We start from the raw sequence: 17,878 nt of genomic DNA on the forward strand, positions 1-17,878 counted from the left end.
GATCTTCCTAATTCACAGCCTGGGCCCTGGGCCCACCTCCTGCCCCCTGGAGCCACCCCTCTCCCCACTCTGGCCTGAGCTAGGGGGCGGCCTGCTCAGCCTTCCTGTGGCACGTGGGACATCCAAGTGGAGACCCAGAAGGTGCTAGAACTGGGAAAGGCAGGCCTGGGGAACAGTGTGGGCATTCCCTGCACGTGGCACACTCTTGTAGGGATGGTGAGAAAGGGAGGGGAGAGGCCAGGAGGAGACCCAGGGCAGCTTCTGCGGGGCGCAAGGGGGACAGGTTGGAGGAGGGCACAGAGGGGGAGGGATGGAGGGAGCCATAAAAGGCGCTGGGAGGGTAGCGGCCAGGCTTCAGTGGCCCACACACCCTAGACCAGAGGGGACAGGGAGAGGGGCAAGGCTAGCAGGGGCGGGGTCTGGGGGACAGAAGGGACCGCAGGGGCCTGTCCCTAGGGTCAGCTGCCAGCACTGGTGGTGTGCCCACAATCGTGGATCCCCTGGCACCCCTGTGTGTTTTAACCTGACGGGCACTTGGCTGAGGTGGGGGCTGGGGTCCTCTCGGAGAAGCCACCTCCTATTTCAAGGAGGAGCAAAGAGGAAGGCAGCGCCTATAACCCCTGCAGACCCGTACGGCAAGGTCTGGACCCGTATCGCCCAGTGTTAGGAAACACTCCACATCCACAGCTGTAACAGCCTCTACGGAGCCATGAGCCTCGGGGGTGCAGTGGCTCAGGGGAAAGTCTCTCCTGCAAACACGGGGTGGCGCCAACACAGCCTCCACACACAGCCCGATGCTCACCCACTTGGGGCGTTACCTGTGGGTCCAGGTAAGGAGGGCAGGTAGACACGCCTATCTACACCGGCACCCTCTCAAAACCTGGCTAAAGTGACAGTTTTTAAGGTATAAACTGGCAGACAACAAACACATGAAAGGATGCTCAACATCACTAATCATTAGAGAAACGCAAATCACAACTACAACGAGGTATCACCTCACACCAGTCAGAATGGCCATCATCAAAAAATCCACAAACAATAAATGCTGGGGAGGGTGTGGAGAAGAGGGAACCCTCTTGCCCTGTTGGTGGGAATGTAAATTGATACAGCCACTATGGAGAACAGTATGGAGGTTCCTTAAAAAACTAAAAATAGAACTACCATACGACCCAGCAATCCCACTACTGGGCATATACCCTGAGAAAACCATAATTCAAAAAGAGTCATGTACCACGATGTTCATTGCAGCTCTATTTACAATAGCCAGGACATGGAAGCAACCTAAGTGTCCATCGACAGATGAATGGATAAAGAAGATGTGGCACATATATACAACGGACTATTACTCAGCCATAGAAAGAAACGAAATTGAGTTATTTGTAGTGAGGTGGATGGACCCGGAGACTGTCATACAGAGTGAAGTAAGTCAGAAAGAGAAAAACAAATACCGCATGCTAACACATATATATGGAATCAAAAAATATATATGGTTCTGAAGAACCTAGGGGCAGGACAGGAATAAAGACGCAGACGTAGAGAAGGGACTTGAGGACACAGGGAGGGGGAAGGGTAAGCTTGGACGAAGTGAGAGAGTGGCATGGATATATATATACTACCAAATGTAAAATAGATAGCTAGTGGGAAGCAGCCTCATAGCACAGGGAGATCAGCTCGGTGCTTTGTGACCACCTAGAGGGGTGGGATAGGGAGGGTGGGAGGGAGACTCAAGAGGGAGGAGATATGGGGATATATGTATATGTATAGCTGATTCACTTTGTTATACAGCAGCAACTAACACACCATTGTAAAGCAATTATATTCCAATAAAGATGTTTTTTAAAAAAAAAAGGTATAAACTGGCAGGAATGGGAAGATGGAAGAGGAGACAACAATGTGATTTAGAAGGCAGAAAAGACACAGATATGCAGTGCATGACTTAGCAGACCCCAAACCTGAATTACGGCCAGAGTGTGGGAAGCTCAGAACCAAGGCCGTCCACACCTCAGAACCCGGGTAACTGGCAGATTCAGGTGATGCTGGAGAAGGAAGGAAGGGCCCGTAACAAAGATGGCTGGTGGCAAGTGTCTCTGAGAGCTGGGGAACGCTCCCCTCCCTGGGGATAAAGCCTTGAGTTTTATTCTCTGCAGGGGGTAAAAGAAGGGTCTGCAGGCTGGGAGAGGAGGCCTGGCTGTGGATGAGGTCCCCACACCAAAAATAAATCCTAAGAGAGCATATGCCAATGACACCGAGACCCTCCCCCAACCCTGGACCCCAGGAGGCTGGTGGCTGGGGCAGACCCTCCAAGCAGGAGGTGGGATCGGCTTTTGGGGGGTGAACAGCTAATGTCATCAGCAGACTGTGGGACCATGCAACCTTCTAGCATCACGGTGATGCTGCATCTGCTTGAAGCCAGAGGGGCTGCCGTGGTCCCTCTGCCCACAGCAACACCAGCAGGTAAATGCACAGCCCCATTCAAGCCCAGGTCTGCTGACCCCACAGTGGACAAAGCCTCAGAAGCGCAGGATATCATCGTGGATGGAAGCCGGGAGATACTGAGGACCCAGAACCCCGAGGCCAGTCTGCCTAGTACCTCCCAGAATCCTGGAGCCGGAGAACAGTTTGGAAAACCTACAGGTCTTATAGGAGCAAAGCAGCCGCCTCAGTGCTGTGGTTCTTCAACGTCAGGGTCCTACACGCCGGCATCCGTGCCCACGGTGCCCCCTCTCCTCCAATCCACCTGCCACATCCCGCACACAGCCTCTCTGAGAGGTCTTCCGAGATCCCACACTCCAGGGGCACGCCCTCGGCCCACCCGGCCAGCCATGGGCCTGAGCAGCCCTGAGGGCAAGGCTGAGTCCATCTCTGCTGGAGCCCAGGCCCAGGGCCAGTCCAGGGCTGGCTTGGAACTGACCTCTCCCCAGGCTCTCCTTTCGCTATGGCCCACCTGTCCCCCGACTATGCACAGAGGACTTCACTGAGATGCGGCTCGTGCAGGGAGCCTCCGGCCTGCCCCTGTCCCCACCCTCCACAGCCCCTCTGTCCCCCCACATCTGCACACTCACCTGCTCTTGAGGCTGACCTCTGGGGCCCTCTTCCCAGCCATGTTGTCTTTGTGGTTCTTTGGACCAACCAGGTTCTGCAGGGCCCACAGGCAGAGCTTACCGCGACGAAGCCAGCTAGAGACCAGTGTGGCAAGTGCGCCGGCACCCAACCGTCATCTCCACGGGCACCAGTTCTTCTCACGTTGCTGGAGGCCTTGGAAATCTGTGCTGAGGCCGTGCCGTGTGGCGCTGGGGAGAGGTTCTGGCTGAACTGGTGCCAGGTGGGGGGGGCGGTAAGTTGGGTCCCCCGAAGCGCAATGTTTCAGAGTCAGGAGGCCAAGAGGCCCGCTAAACCCTCAGCAGGGAGCGGGCGAAGCCCTGGGAGAGGGTGGGAGCAGGATGTCACACGTGGGACGGACGTGGCCCTTCACCCGTTCTTCCGCAGTCCTGGCCTCTGCTCGTCTCCTGCCAACTCTCATGCCTCCAGAATGCTGTCACCCCAGCATCTGCGTGCTGACACAGATGAGTACCAACCCGGACCACTGGTCCCCTGTGCCCCCCGGGGAGCCCCTCCTCAAGGCTGCACAGGTTCCATGCACTGCCACATGCTCTGGTCCCCACAGCCAGCAGCTGGAGCCCTCCAGACCCTCAACTGTCCAGCTGGGACAGGTCTTGGAAGTGAGGCCCAGAATTCCTAAGAATCTCCCTTTGTTCTCAAGTCAGGTGGGAGCTCCAGTTTGCCCTCAAGGGCCAGATTCCCAGTGAGGTCAAAGTGTGTTGACAGTTCAGGTTGAATGTGACCAGAAGCCCCAAACCTAAGTCTTACCTGGGAGAGCCCCACCTGACACAAAAGGGTAAAACAGTGAGGAGCCACTACAGCCATCGCCGCCTTCAGGTATGGCTGAATCCAGGAGCTCTGTCTGCCTCCCCCTCCCACCTCCACCTTTCTCTCTCCCCCTCCCCGCTCTGCCTCCCTCCTAAATGTCCAAACTCCCTCCTCTGCAGAGATGGCTCCCTCCTGCAGCCAGGAGAGGTGGCCTGGGGCAGCTCCCATTTCACACCCCGAGTCTAGCAACCCCAGCAGGAAGACTTCTTCTGACCCTAAGAGAAAACTCTGATTTACACATGCAGGTCTGTGACTCAAACCTTGGGGGGCGGGGGGGGGGGAGGGCGGTTCCACAAAGGAGATGTGGGTTCCACGTGCAGCATCAAGGAGAGGCCTGAGACGGGAGAGCCCACCCACCACCCACTCCCCAGGAAGGTGACCCCAGAGCTCTCGGGACAGAGACGGCACCCTCACCAGACACAGCTCCCACTCACAGTCAGAGTGGACTTTTATTAGGAAATCACCCTGCAGACACACTGAGAAGAGCTGTGCTGTGGGTTCAACGTTTCCTGAGGAAGGAGAATCACAGTATCAGAGCTGTCAGAGGGACGGGAGCCTAGAGCGGGCGGCTGCTCAGGGCGGCCTGCGGCCAGCACCCCTCGCAGCGACAGGACTCAGCCATCAGGAACCGGCACACAGACGCGACACAAGAAACACGCCAGAGCACACACATCTGCACTACGCTTAAATAAACAATAAATACAGAATTCCGTCTGCTGTCGTCCGCGCCTGAAACAAAAGGAGCCAAAAGGGGTGAAGAAAACCAAAAAGTCGTTCTTTCCATTGGACCGAGGGGGAAATATCCCCAAATTATCAAAATGCCTGTTACAAAATACTTTTTTAAAATTCCGTTATTAAAAGAATAAATAACAAAATATATAAAAAATAACTCAGTTGCATTAAAATCATAACTAGAAGTTATAGCAAGATTTTTTGTGTGTGGCCTATCTCATAGTGAAATCGTTAATTTCGCTTTGATTTCATTTATTTCCCTCTCGTGTGTCCTGGTGTGGGGTCTAGGTAAAATAGTATAAAATTAATAAATAAAAATGTTAAATAAATAGCAAACGTTAACATAAGAGGTTGTGAATATAAATACTTACATTCTGACAAAATTAAATAATTTACAGAATAATTAAACTAACTACTTTCTTATTTCTTCCAGGAAGTGCAATTTCTCTACTTTTAAATACTAACTTGGAATCGCAGTCACACTTGATTTGGACTCTATTTACATGTTAGGAACATTGTGTTTTTAACACATTAAATCAAAATTTACCTTCTTTCGAATCTCGAATGGATCTAAAAAGAAGTGACACCTTGGTGGTCTCTAGTGAGGAATTTACCCCCTGACCTCGCTGACGCTGTCCCCACCTCAGTAAAGCTCAGCCATGACCCGGGTGATGGGCGGGTCACGGGCCATGTGGGCACACAGAGAGCCAGAGGCCCCGTGGGTCTAAAGGCCGCAGCCTGGAGGGAGCCAAACCCTGAGCGCAGGGTCTGCAGGCCCGGCCGGGGGTGCTTCCACGTGGAGCTGGCGCCGTCTTTCAGGGGGGTCCCAGGCCAGCTTCCTCGAGGCCTACTCCTAACCTACCCTCTGGAACGCTGCTCTCGTCCACCCTTAACATACAAACTGAATTAAAGGACAACAGGAGACACACTCGCCACGCGGCCTCACCGCGCAGGCGCACTGGCCGCTCCAGGCCGACTCGTCACACGCACCACCGCCCGGCCGGGCTGCCCTCTCGGCCTTGACAGACAAAGGAGTACTGAGGTTGCAGCTCCAAAACTTCCCTGAGAACCTTGTCCTTGAGTTTCCCCTGGAGAGGTCGAGCTTTCAGAAGCAAAAATAAATCACTTTGTCACACTTCACGCCCCGCACTCGTGTGGAGAGGTCAAGGCCTCTGGCCCGGCGAGCGCATCGCATCGAGGGAGACACGCATTTCCAGGCACCCCTCTGGGTAAACCCCCCGAGGCCGCCCTGGGCTGCCAACTAGAAGTCACTGTGAGTTGGGAATCTCCATTGGGAGGGCAGGGCAAGGGAGGTAAAAGATGGAGGCAGGTCGGGGTACCCCAGGTGCCCCGGCTCAGCACGATGGCCCCTCGGATGAGGAGGACTACACCTGGATGCCCCTCACGGCCTGCTTGATGCTCTCGAGTAGGTCCTTGTTCTCGGGGTCCTGGTAGCACTCCTGGTTGGAGTACATGTCGGTGAGCGTGCTTACATAGGCATCAAAATTCTGTTCGCATATTGGCTCCTAGAGAACAGAACCAGTTTAGCGAGGCCCATCCGTGCAGGGGGCCCCAGGGTTTCCAGAAGCCAGGGAAATCGATGGGGGAAGTCTCAGACCCACATGCCCACGCCACCAGAGACAAGCCCACGGACCCACCACGGGCAGCACTCGGGCTGAGACAACCACAGCACGGGCTGCTCAGGATGCTACAGCCACCGTGGCCAGCTGTCTGCCCAGGCAGAATCCCCAGGTCGGGGCCCTTCCAGCAAGACCCCAGAGGCAGAGGGGTGCCCGCCCTCCCAAGAGCCCCAGGACGTGGCTGCCAGCTCAGCTGTGGCGGCCGCAGGGCCGCTACTTACCATGTGCGGAAGGCGGATGTTGGCAAGACTTTGGATGAGGGCTTGGCTCAGGCCGGACAGCTCCAGAAACAGGGCTTCGTTCTGCTCCTCTATGAGCTTGTTCTCCTGCTCGATGTTCTTCAGGCTCTTCTCCATGGACGAGATCTGCGCCAGACAGAGGCGGGGGCTGCCTTCTGACGCATCCCCCGGGGAGCACGCGGGGCAGGCCCGCCGGGCCACGCCGCCCGTCCCTCTGCGAGAGGGCGAAGAGGCAGGGGCCCTGCCACAAGTGAGGGCTGGCAGCACCCCGGTCCCTGGGCGGAGGAGGGGATGCAGTGACTGAGCCAGGGCGGGGGTGCCGCGGCTTTACGTGCCCCATCTGTCCTACGGGCTGGAGAGGAGCACAGACTGAGGCACCTGGGCTCCAGTCCCAGCCTGCTACTAGCTTCCTGTTCTTCCTCTCTGGTAGGGACACTGTACACACCTTGTGGGAGGGCCGCCTGCCTTTGGGTTTCCCCCACCAGAAAGACCAGCCAAGGGCCTTATTAAAGCTGTGAAGGCAGGCAAAGCAGGCCGCTGCAGCTCTCTGCAACTCACGGCTGAGTGGAACCAGCCGATGATCCCTCCAGCACACCAGAGAGCATCCTGGGATTTCTGGCACAAACACTCCTCCTCCTCTGGACCCAGCAGGGCACCAGGAGGGAGGCTGGAAGTTCTCCCGGGGGCTCTAAGGGTTGCACGTGGAACAGCAGAGGACGGTGATGACAGGGCTGATGGCCACGGGCAGTCTCGCCTGCTCTAGGTGCCACAGGCACCACGTGAGTCTCAGGGTGAGCAGAACCCTGTGCAGAGGGTCACCACCCTGTGGGGAAGGGGCGAGAAGCCCACCCCGGGGCCGGGCCCAGAGGAGGCACGCTTGGGAGGGCAGCCCCCGGCCTCACTGCATCTGAAAGGAGCCTCAGGGCAGAGGCAAGCTCGCGCAGCGTGTGTGACACACCCAGCCATCGCTCAGGTGCAGGACGGTGGGCCGCCTCTTAGGAGGCTGTGGTTCTGTGCCCTGCGGCTGAAGAGCGTCACTCTCTCACCACCTAGTGGCAAGCCTTTGGCTTTAAGAGAAATGGGAACATATTGTATATGTATAACTGATTCACTTTGTTATAAAGCAGAAGCTAACACACCATTGTAAGGCAATTATACTTCAATAAAGATGTTTAAAAAAAATAAAAATAAATAAAAAATAAATAAAAAAAAAATAAAAGTTTTGAGTAGAGCTCTGGAGCCTGCCTCCTCTGCCTGAGCCCTCCTGCGGAGCACACAACGCAAAACTCCCTGGACGGGAAAGGGGACTCCAAGTCCTGCCAAAAGGACGATAGTGAATAATCTGTCTATAAATAGGTGGGCATTGGCAAATAAAGAGAAATCAGAGGTGCTTCCCAAGGGTGTTGACACTGGGAGATCCCTTGGACTTTGAGAAGGAAAGGAGCAGGGAGGTATGGGGGGACAGCCACCCAGTGGGGTGTCTCGGTCCCCAGAGACAGCCCCTGCACCCCTTCTCTGCTTCCACTGCCTATGAACGTGGAGAAGATGCTGCACAGCAGGACAAAAATCCCTCCTGATCCTCATGGGCTGATGCTATTTTTACACCAGCTTCTGGGTAACAGGAGGTCAGCGTAAAGGCCCGTCTGCCAGGGGAAGGAGGGGCGGCACAGGTCACGTGGACTCCAACATCTCACACTTCCCACCCATCCCCTCTGCCCTCCAGTTCCGCAGGGCCAGGTCACCTCCTCGTCCTTGGGGACATGGCTGTGTGCGGCCTCCCCTTCTGTGCCCCTAGCTCTGCTCCGGCCCCCACTCAGCAGCCAAGGGAAGGGCATGCTCTTCTTTTCAAAATAGACCATCACCGTTCTTTGTGGGTCTTTGTTCTTTTTCTGCTGGTTGCAAATGTTCGTTTTGGGGAAATCGGAGAGAGAGGGTGCAGACACCTAAAGTGAGGTGTAGCCCTGCCCGTCAGCACAGCAGTTCTTTCTGGGTCAGACACTGTGCTAATCGCTTTCCTCGTAGAAGTGCATTCACCTTACAACAAATGAATGCAGTAGATTCTCTTATTATCTCCACTCTACCTGGGAGGACATCAGGGTACGGATCAGACAAGAGGTTCACAAGGTCACTGAGCCGGGCTGTGGCAGTGCTGGGCTGGAACCCAGCTCCAGACGGGCTCTGAGGACCCACACTGTGGCTCTGCTCCTACGAACCGACGGGACCGACAGCCGCCGGCACCTCAGGACCCCTGACACTGCTGAGCGGAGCACGCGCGGAGCAGAACCGTGACGAGGGGCTGGGCTCCCCTCACACTGCCCAGAAGAGGAGGCCCGGGATGGGACGGACATCCTCGGGGTGGGAGGGCGGGGCGGGGCAGGGAGGCAGCACCACCCACCTGGGACTGCAGCTGCACCATGGCGGCCTCCATCTCGGAGTTGGACTCATTCAGGTCGCGAATCTCCTGGTTCAGCTGCTTGATCTCCTCGTCGTTGTCCAGCACTGCCCCGGAGAGAAACCTCAGTCGCGGCTCCCGCAAGTGGGGGTCAGCCGAGGCCTGATTTCTAGATGGACCCAGGGACCCCCTTCCCAAGCAGAAGCCCTGGCTCATGGCCCCCATCTCAGGCTGGGAAAGGTGGCCTTCAGGACTAGTAGACGTGTGTCAGCTGTTTGCCTCCTGGCCCTGGGTCTTTGTGGGGAAATAGACGCCTCTTGGGCAAGTGTTAATTGCTGAGATAAAAATGGAAGTTTTTCCAGATGGTGCTGATTTCCTCAGCTTCCCTCTTCATTGAGCCTGAGTGAGTTCACAGGTCCACACTATGGCTTCCATCGCTGCCAGCAGGGCTCACCTACCCCCAGGTTAGAGCCGTAATGGCCACGCGAGGGCGCAGGGCAGCCAGAGGCTCTGAGCCGAGGTCAGGAGGACCAGCGGCTCAGCTCAAGAGCTCGGTCCCCACCGCGACTCGCTCCAGGGCGGCTTTGCTTCCCGACCCACTTCTCGCCAGTGCCACCCGCCCACTCTGGCTGCAAAGGCCACGTGCAGGGGTTGCAGGAGGGCAGCCTTACCATCACTCGTCTTGAATTTCGTGCCGAGAAGCTCATCCCCTGAGACTTTTCCCTTCTTTCCAGCAAAGGTCGCTCTGGGACAGCCAGACAAGCTGGAAGCAAAGGTCACACATGAAAAGCCAGTCCAAGCTCACGCACCACGGGCCAGTCTGAGGTCACATGTCACAGTGAGAGCTGGCGGCCTGGTGGGATCCTGTTTGGAGTGTCGTCGCTCATCCCCGGTGCCCCTCACTCCCGACTCCAGCCTCCAGGCTCCCTCAATCCTCAGCAGCCCAGGCCATTCCCAGCTCAAGCCACTGCCCTGAAGTCTTGTTCCTCGGACGGCTCGGGGCAAGCGCCACACCACCTTTTCAGAAAGGACTTCCTACCCCCTCCCTGCTGCTATCTCCCCCCAGTGTGTACCATCCTTCACCAAACTAGGTATTTAACTTATGTGCTGGTTTGCAGGGAGGGCTGGCTGTCCTCTCGTTCTCCAGAGACCATCTATCTCCAGAGACTGATATTTGATGGACTTCCAGTAATGGCTTGTGGAATGAACGGGCTACCAGTTTGGGTCTGTCTTTTTCCTCGAGAAACTACCATGTACACCTGAGCCCTGGCCTGGCCCTCCCCAGGAGCCTCGCCCACAGCCCCGCAGCTGGGGCCCTCCTGGGTGACGGAGGGGCAGGGAGGCTGGGACAGTCACCTCCTGTGGGTGAGGAAGCTCCCGTTGGCGTGGCCGGAGCCGTCGCAGCCTGGGGTGGGGCAGGTGGGCCCCTCGTTCTTCAGGGGCTTCCAGGAGGCGGATGAGCCGTTGAGGGAGCCCTCTTTCTGCCTTCGGGCGGCCAGAGGGCAGCCCGACGCACTTCTGTGAGAGGCGTATTTGCCGCTGATGTGACCAAGCCCCACGCAGCCTGGAACTGGGCACCTGGGCACAAAGAGGTCAGAGGTGAGCCCCAGGCGCCAGAGCCCAGAGACCCCCCAGGCCAGACCCTAAGACACGCCGGGGTCTCCTGGATGGACTCCAGGCCTTGGAGCAAGAGAAGGACAGAAAGCACAGAAGGACCTGGGCCTCCCCAGCGTAGGGCTCGTGTTCCCTCTCCAGCCTTGGCCTCGCAGCCCCTGCACAGCGGGGGGTCAGCGGCCACCTTCTCGCCCCGCCCCTCAGCAGCAGTGACCCCTGGGGCCTGGGGCTGGCTCTTGGTGGCCTCCGGGTCCACAGCTGGACCTTGTGCCCAGCATCATTTCTGTATCACCCCAGAGGCCACTTGCTGGGAGCCTGCCCTGAGCACTAGCCGTTTGTCACCGCTTTCTACGTGCCACAGACCCAGCAAGCACAGAGGACCCAGTTCACAGAGAGCTCGCTGGGGTGCAGACACGTCAGAGGCAGGAAGCCCCTGGGAGGTGGCAGGGCTGGGGGACAGCGTGCTGCCTCGTGGCCCGCACACTCAGACTCATCTCACAGGCGGCCTCCTCAGCCGGGCCCGTCCTCACACGTCCCCTGTCTCGGCTCTCACTCCTTTCTTACTCATCCCAGCCACGTGGGCTCTAATGTGGGCTGTCCACCGAGCCAGCCCAAGGTCACCTCCGCCGCCGATCCAGAGCGGAGTCACGGCCAGGGGCCCCTGCAGGGGACTTGGGGAGGTTCCCTTCTGTGTCCACTCCCAACTGTGGGGTCCCAGGGGGACCACTGGGCCCGGCCCTCTGAGGTACCTGTGAGGTACCTGACGTTACAAGATCAAAAGGCCAAGTGAGAGGCAGCTCTTCAAGTCACCACACACAGTTGAATCTAAGCGCTTTATCCCCCCTCTCTTTGCAAAACCCTTGCCTTCTCCTCAGGAGGGACTGCTGGCATTTCCCGGAATTACCTTTATGGTGAGTGCTTCAGATATGTCAACAATAACACTGCTGGTCTTTCCCTCCACACCCCAGGCCCAAATCTTCAGAGCTGTCAGGTGACCTCACGTTAAGACGTGTGGCACACCCAGGGGCCCCCCGGTCAGAGGCACATCTCTTTGGTCAGGTGCCAGGGCAGCCGGGGGCAGCCGAGGCCTCTCCACAGGCAATGGATAGGCAGCTCCCGACCCGCCACGCTGGAACCTCCACAGACTTTCCTTCTTTTTTTTTTTATTGGGGTACAGCTGTTTTACAATGTTGTGTTAGTTTCTACTGTACGGCGAGCGAAGTGGGGTTCCCTGTGCTATAGAGCAGGTTCTCGTTAGTTATCAATTTTACACGTATTAACGCGTATGTGTCAATCCCAGTCTCCCAAGACATCCCACCTGCCACCTCCACAGACTGTCTAGGTCAGTCATTCAGTCGTGGCCAAAGGGATTTACTGCAACGTGCCGACCGACTCAAACGCTGCAGACACGAGACGCCTACGAGGGAGCTCTTCCTCTACGGGTCCCTCCGCAGCCGCACCAGTGCCTGCCAACCAAGTCACGCCACGCAGCAGGGCCTGGCGCACCGATGGAGGTTTCTGCGGCCACCTGCCCTTGTCTAAGATGCTCGTCAGTTATAAATACGGTTAGTCTATGGCTAGGGAGGAGATCATATAAAACGGAGGTGCTAAGTGGGCGGCCCCCTCTCCTTGCCACGGAGCCATTAGACACTTCATCCATCCTGTAAATGCTGAACTGCTTCTACAAGTCACATTCTCCACTTGGCTGCAAAATCTTGTTGTTTGTTTTTAAAGCAAAGTTGACAGCACATCAGGAAGAGGAAAACCAGTCTTCCCCGTTAACTTGAAAAACGCTGATCTTGACTTTAATCATTTGCAAGTGCAGCACAATTCACTGATCATCCCTACCAGCAGGATACTGGCTAAACCCATAACAGCAATGCGTCTGTATGATCACAGGCAAATTCCTAGGTTCTCAGAAGAAAAAATATTCTTTGTCCACCCTCTCATTTAGTAGGCAGCATTCACAATACCAACAACCATGTATTTTGCATTTTTGATTTAGCATTCATTACAGTTTTACTGTATAAATTAAATAAACAAGCCACTGCCTTATTACAGCAAACAGCCGGTGGGGCTGTCCCCTTTGAAGGGCATAATGCTGGTCAATTAGGCCCCTCCTCTGTGGCCAAGCAGATGTTTGGGCGCAGCTGGGGTGAGCTCCCAGGAGGAGCAACGGACCTCGGGCCAGCTTGATCCCCTCTACAGAGGTGAGTGTCCAGCTGTTCCTGGTCCACAGGGAACACAGTCAGGGCAGACCTGCTTCCCGTGGAACTGCGTGCCTTGCCCCAGCTAAGCCCCCCGAGTTCCTGGGCCACCAGGCAGCCAGACCCATTCTCTTCCAGTCCTCACCCGCCTGGGGGCACCCACTGCCTGCTCTACCTGGTGTCAGCTCTGAAAGTCCTGGGCAAATTGGGTGGTGGGTCACCCTGTTTGCACCTGTGGCACAGCCCTGCCCCCACCTGCAAGTTGGGAGCTCGGGGGGGTCCCTCCTGGAAGGATTAGTTTTCAGCGATACCAGCCCCCACCAGGCGAGTCGGGGTCTGGGTCAGGGTTCATGACATGTCAGGCACCCCCAGTGAGAAGGTCAGTAGAGGGTTTCAGGCACTCCAATCACTTAAGGCCCAGGATGTCCTCTCTCCTCCCCACAGGTCTGTTGAGGTCCCAGTTCAAGGTGACCCTCCCAGGCTCCCTCACTGCACGTCAGCTCCCTCCAGAGGTGTGGGCGCACGTGTGACTCAAAGCCTTGCTGTCTTTCCAGCCACTCTCTCCCCCTTGACTCTTGCAGCTGACCTTTCCCACCAGGCCGGGAGCCGTGCAGACCGCAATGCCCGTGAGTGCCTGGGGTTGCCAGGCCCTGAGGTCCATGTCCAGGTGCCCAGGTGCGCGGGCAGCAGGGCACTCTGCCTCTCCCGGCCCGTCAAACACCGCAAACCTGAGAGGCCCAGACAGGAGCCAGCGCCCGCATGTGCCCCCCACACAATGCACACGGCTCCCGCCTGCAAGGGCGTCCCCATGCACGGTATGAGCACGTCTGTAAAAATGGGCATTGTTAATGGGCTATGTTAATGCAAACAGAATCTAGAAGGAGCTTTTAAAATTATAAAATACAGGGAAACCTCAAGTCTGCACAGCAGCCAAGAGGCCAGCAGGGCCTAGACTCACTTCATCAGCTCAGGGTCTTCCTTGTCATCCTTCGTGGGTGTAGCCTTGGCTCCACTTTTCTTGGCACGAGGGCAGCCTGACAAGCTGGTTTTGAAAGAGGAAACAATGCCACCGTGGTCCAAGGACAGCAAAATCTCACACACCCCCGCCTCACCCCTCCCCTTAAGCTCTGTGACAACAGCCCCGGCAGGTCCCAGCAGCAGGGCCACACGCAGGAAGCGGCACCGTGAGCCCCCAGCTCTGGTCAGAGGGCGCCCTGATCGGGCTCTGGGAACACTGGCGGTTCCGATGAAAGGGACGAAACGGTCTCTGGACGCAGCAACGTTAATGTCTTACTCGGAGCCTGGAACTTCGTCTGAGGAGGAAACCGCCCCCACCCGCTCTGGCCTGGCACCCAGGGCACGGCAGGCTCACCTCCGGTGCGATGCGTAGTTCCCCGTTATGTGGCCGGAGCCGTCGCAGCCGGGTGTGGGGCACCTGCGGAGGAGAGCGGAGCTGGGACCAGAGCCGCGGAAGTCACTTGGCCACAGAAGATGCCTTTGTACTCAGCCCCCTACAAGTCCACCCACTAAGGTCTCACACACGGCCACGTGTGTCCCGGCCGGCCTGCTGCCACGACCTCCGGGCCTCAGAGCTTGGCCACCCACTCTCCCCAAGGGGGCCCAGGAGGGCGGAGAGGAGAGCACGTTTCCATTGCGGGATGATGGGCTCCTGACTCAGCCTCCTGCAGAGGACTAGGCTGGACTAGAAGGTTCCAGAACACATGTGGGCCTTTAAACAAGCGCTCAGGATGCAAAGCTCACATCTAGGACCGGTTCCTCCTCCGTGAGCTTGCTGGAGGAAGACGGCCTATTCTCACCGAGGGCCGCCACCGTCGTGAGCACGAACAGACAGCACTGAGCACCCGAGACGCGCCACCCCCAGCAGTGGCGACGTCGGGGCGTGAGTCCTACTGGGTGAGCACCGAGTCCACACGGACGCAGGCTTTCGAGGGATGGCTGGCACCAGCCGAGGGGAGGGAGGGGAGGAACAAAACACAAAAGCCCAGCTGTATACACCCAAAAGGTTTGATGAATATATCACGTAGAAGGTAAAAATTCCCCTCTGATACACCAGCTTGGGTTTTCTTATTTTTTCCCTGAATGTCCACTGGAGAAAAATGAATCCGTTCCTGCTGGCGTCAGTGGGGAGAGCACCCGATCCTGCAGGTGGGTCCTCAGGAGGCCTCCTCCGGGGTGGATCTGCCGCCTGCGCCGTGCCCCTCGTGAGGGCGTGGTTTCGTCCTGTGGGCCCCGGCAGGACCTTGGTGCTTGCATCTGGAGAGCCCGGCACTCACTGGGTGCTTATCTGCCATTCCTGGCTTCATCCTCACACGGAGAGAGAACTGTGGAGCCAAGGCCATTCCTCAGCTCAAACGTGGACCCAGAAGGACACAGGGCCGAGCGCCAGCCGGGCAGGACACGGGTGGCCCGTCAATCAACAGAGGGGTCCCTTGCACCCAGGCTCCGGCAGCGTCCAAGGCCCTTCCTTTGCATCCTCCTCCCAGACGTCAGCGGGCGACACTGACCGCCCACCTCAGGCTGGCGTGGCGACACGAGGGGCGAGATGCCCAGGAGCCTCCTTCCTGGCCCCTCAGACTTTCTTGGGGCCCCCTCTTCACCCCTGCCCCAAGTGCCACACATCAGCGCCTCCCTGGCCTGGCAGCGGCCAACGGGTCACTTTCCCTCCTGTCGGGCTTTGGGGTAACTCAGGTCCCACTGAGGCTGGGACGCCTCCCGCCCGTCACGTGTGGTCGCATTCCAACCCCCACATCTGGGGCAAAGAGGCTTTTGTGTTTCAAAGGAAACCACCCACCACCTCTGTCCAGGTAAGCGCCACCCTTTCAAATGAGCCCCAGCTGCGGGGACCTCCCGCTCAGACACTGCGTCTCTGCGTGGCCCGCGGTCCCGGGGCGCCAGCTGCTCAGAAAGGCCCTCTGGGCCGCACTGAGGGTACCAGGGTGTCCCTCGCATGGCTCTCTGCGCTGAGGCCCAGGCCTTGTGACGCCCTCTGGAAGGACAGAGCTTCTCCTTCCTGCACCTTCGCAGCTGCGGAACACACAAGCTCGGCGCTGCAGGCAGTGGCCAGGACGGCGGGTCCACAGCAGTCCCAGGCCTCTGTGGCCATAAGCACAGCTCTGGTCTGTGGGTGACACCCCTGCGAGCTGCAGCCTCCGGCGGTGCCTGTGAGTGGGTCTCAGGTCTGGGGGAGGCGACTCGGCGAGGACACGCACGTTGGGGCACTCCTGCTCCAGGAAGGCGGGGCAGCCCCGCGCTCTTTGCTGGCCTGATGTAACGGCTTTTTCCCCAAGAGTCATGTCCAAGAGAGGATGACGTCACCCAGCTGGAGAAGCAGGTATCTGCACTGGGCGCCGTAGCATCGGCTACTCTTATGGCCCTGGGTAACCCCAGGGCCGGCTTCAGGAACCCTCGCCCCTTCTGTTCTGAGTGCGCTGTCTGGGCAAGACGGGGGATCCATGCAGCTTGGCCCACACAGACGTCACCCCACCCCCGGCCCTGTCCCGTGGCCGGGGCGGCGTGGCGGGGGGCTGTCCCCCGGCCTGTGCCGCGCTCCCCCTTCACGCCCTTGCAGGCCGCGTGGCTGCACTCTGAACGCCCACACGTGGGGTGGGCTGTGCAGCCCAAGGCAGCCGAGCCCCTGGCTCCTGACCACACTGGGCACGTGGATGGGAAGAGCAGACGCCCTTGGGAGTTGATTAAACACAGAAAACACACCGCCTGCAACTGTCACTGCAAACCAGGTGTTGATGGGGGGGCCACCAAAAGAGCCTCATTCGCAAGGCATGGCACAGGTGCCTTTGCCCCCCGTGGACAGGTCACCTTCAGCCGACACTGCCACGAGGCTGATCAGGGTGCCAAACCCCAGCGAGCGGGGGAAGGAGAGAGGAGCATGGGGGAACCAGGCCACATCCACCCTGCGGCCTGAGAGAAGCAAGGAGTGGGCGCCACGGAAGGAGCCCTGGGGAGAGAAGCGCGTCGGGGGGAGTTAGGGAGTGATTTGTCTGCACACAAGGAAAACTCTCCATTGCTAACTTCCAGACCAGTTTGGGTTGCAGTTCTTCACAGGCTCTCAGTCTTAGAAGGGCGCTGACCCTCCCTGTCGGCCACATTTCTGGACCCAGACCAAGTCTGCGTGTTCCTTCCAGGAGCCCTGACTAACTGCTCTGCAGGAAAAGGGCTACTGAGGGTGTGTGGTCACTTCTAGAATTCCACCACCACTCAGGCAGGCCTGCAAACTGGAAAACCATGAAAACTGATCAGTTAGAAAACCAAGTCGAATTGGAAAAGATAATAGGAGAAAGGATCGTGAGAAAGATGGTAAAAGAAGAGAGGAAGGAAAGCGGGAAGAGGAGGATGGGGAAGAGTGTTTCGAGCCTACAGGACTGAGGATCTCACTGCATTTCTGGAGCTGGACGCGGGGTGAGCGAGCACGTGTGTGAATCTGCCATGACGGGCTGGGCCTCAGAACACGCAGGTGTCAAAGCCGATAGTTCCCAGAAAGACGCTTCTGGTCACGAACCCTGCCCAGCCTGGCCTGCGGGAACGGAAGGCCCCACGGTAAAAGAGGCAACGACACGCCTCTCCTGGCTGCTGGGACCAGACGGGCTCCCCAGAGCCACAGAAATGAGGCCGGCAGGGCCGGACACTCCGAGAGACCTGGAGCTTCCTGCCCCGTTTCCGAGTCAGCTCAGGTCGCTGGAAGCCTACGGCAGCCATGGCTCCTCACCTTAGGGGCACCAGAGCCCCAGTTCCTCTCTGGCCCCAGATCGGGATGAGCCGGGGAAACCCGGCCTGGATTCAGGCCCCCCAGCACAGAGGCCCAGGGAGGAACCCCCTGAAGAGGGGGCGACCTGAGGGGCCAAGAGGGGGCCCTCCTTCCACAGCCTCGGTTCAGCCTGGAAACCCAGAGCCAGCGCCGTGGGGCTTAGGGCTCAGCTGAGCTGAAGGCATGAAACCAAAGGCACAGTCCCCAGGTCCAGCCCCAAGAGGACGCTGAGAGCCGGGAAACCTCTGGGCGCTCGCTTCTGGCTTGAGCAGGGCTACCAAGCAGCGCGGCTGGTGCCACGGGGCGGCCCTGCCCAGATGTCAGGGCAGGAGGAGCAGAGGTGG

General features: G+C 58.1%; 1 protein-coding gene across 9 annotated transcripts in view; it reads right to left on the bottom strand.

The window, feature by feature from the left end:
* Positions 1–4,357: 4,357 nt before the first annotated feature.
* MYT1 (myelin transcription factor 1) overlaps positions 4,358–17,878 on the bottom strand; it is a 65,477-nt gene continuing 51,956 nt past the window's right edge. For 8 of the 9 annotated variants that reach the window (XM_082362658.1, XM_082362661.1, XM_082362663.1 and 5 more), the window contains 7 exons: positions 14,124–14,186; positions 13,710–13,793; positions 10,287–10,508; positions 9,602–9,693; positions 8,934–9,037; positions 6,521–6,664; positions 4,358–6,185 (listed from right to left, as the gene is read on the bottom strand). In XM_082362658.1, coding sequence (XP_082218784.1) covers positions 6,045–6,185; positions 6,521–6,664; positions 8,934–9,037; positions 9,602–9,693; positions 10,287–10,508; positions 13,710–13,793; positions 14,124–14,186 — 850 coding nt within the window. In that variant the 3' untranslated portion in view covers positions 4,358–6,044. The remainder of the gene's footprint in view (positions 6,186–6,520; positions 6,665–8,933; positions 9,038–9,601; positions 9,694–10,286; positions 10,509–13,709; positions 13,794–14,123; positions 14,187–17,878) is intronic. The other variant, XM_082362660.1, reaches the window with a different exon arrangement.

Source organism: Balaenoptera borealis (assembly GCF_965194805.1).
Source record: "Balaenoptera borealis genome assembly, chromosome: 16".
NCBI lineage: Eukaryota > Metazoa > Chordata > Mammalia > Artiodactyla > Balaenopteridae > Balaenoptera > Balaenoptera borealis.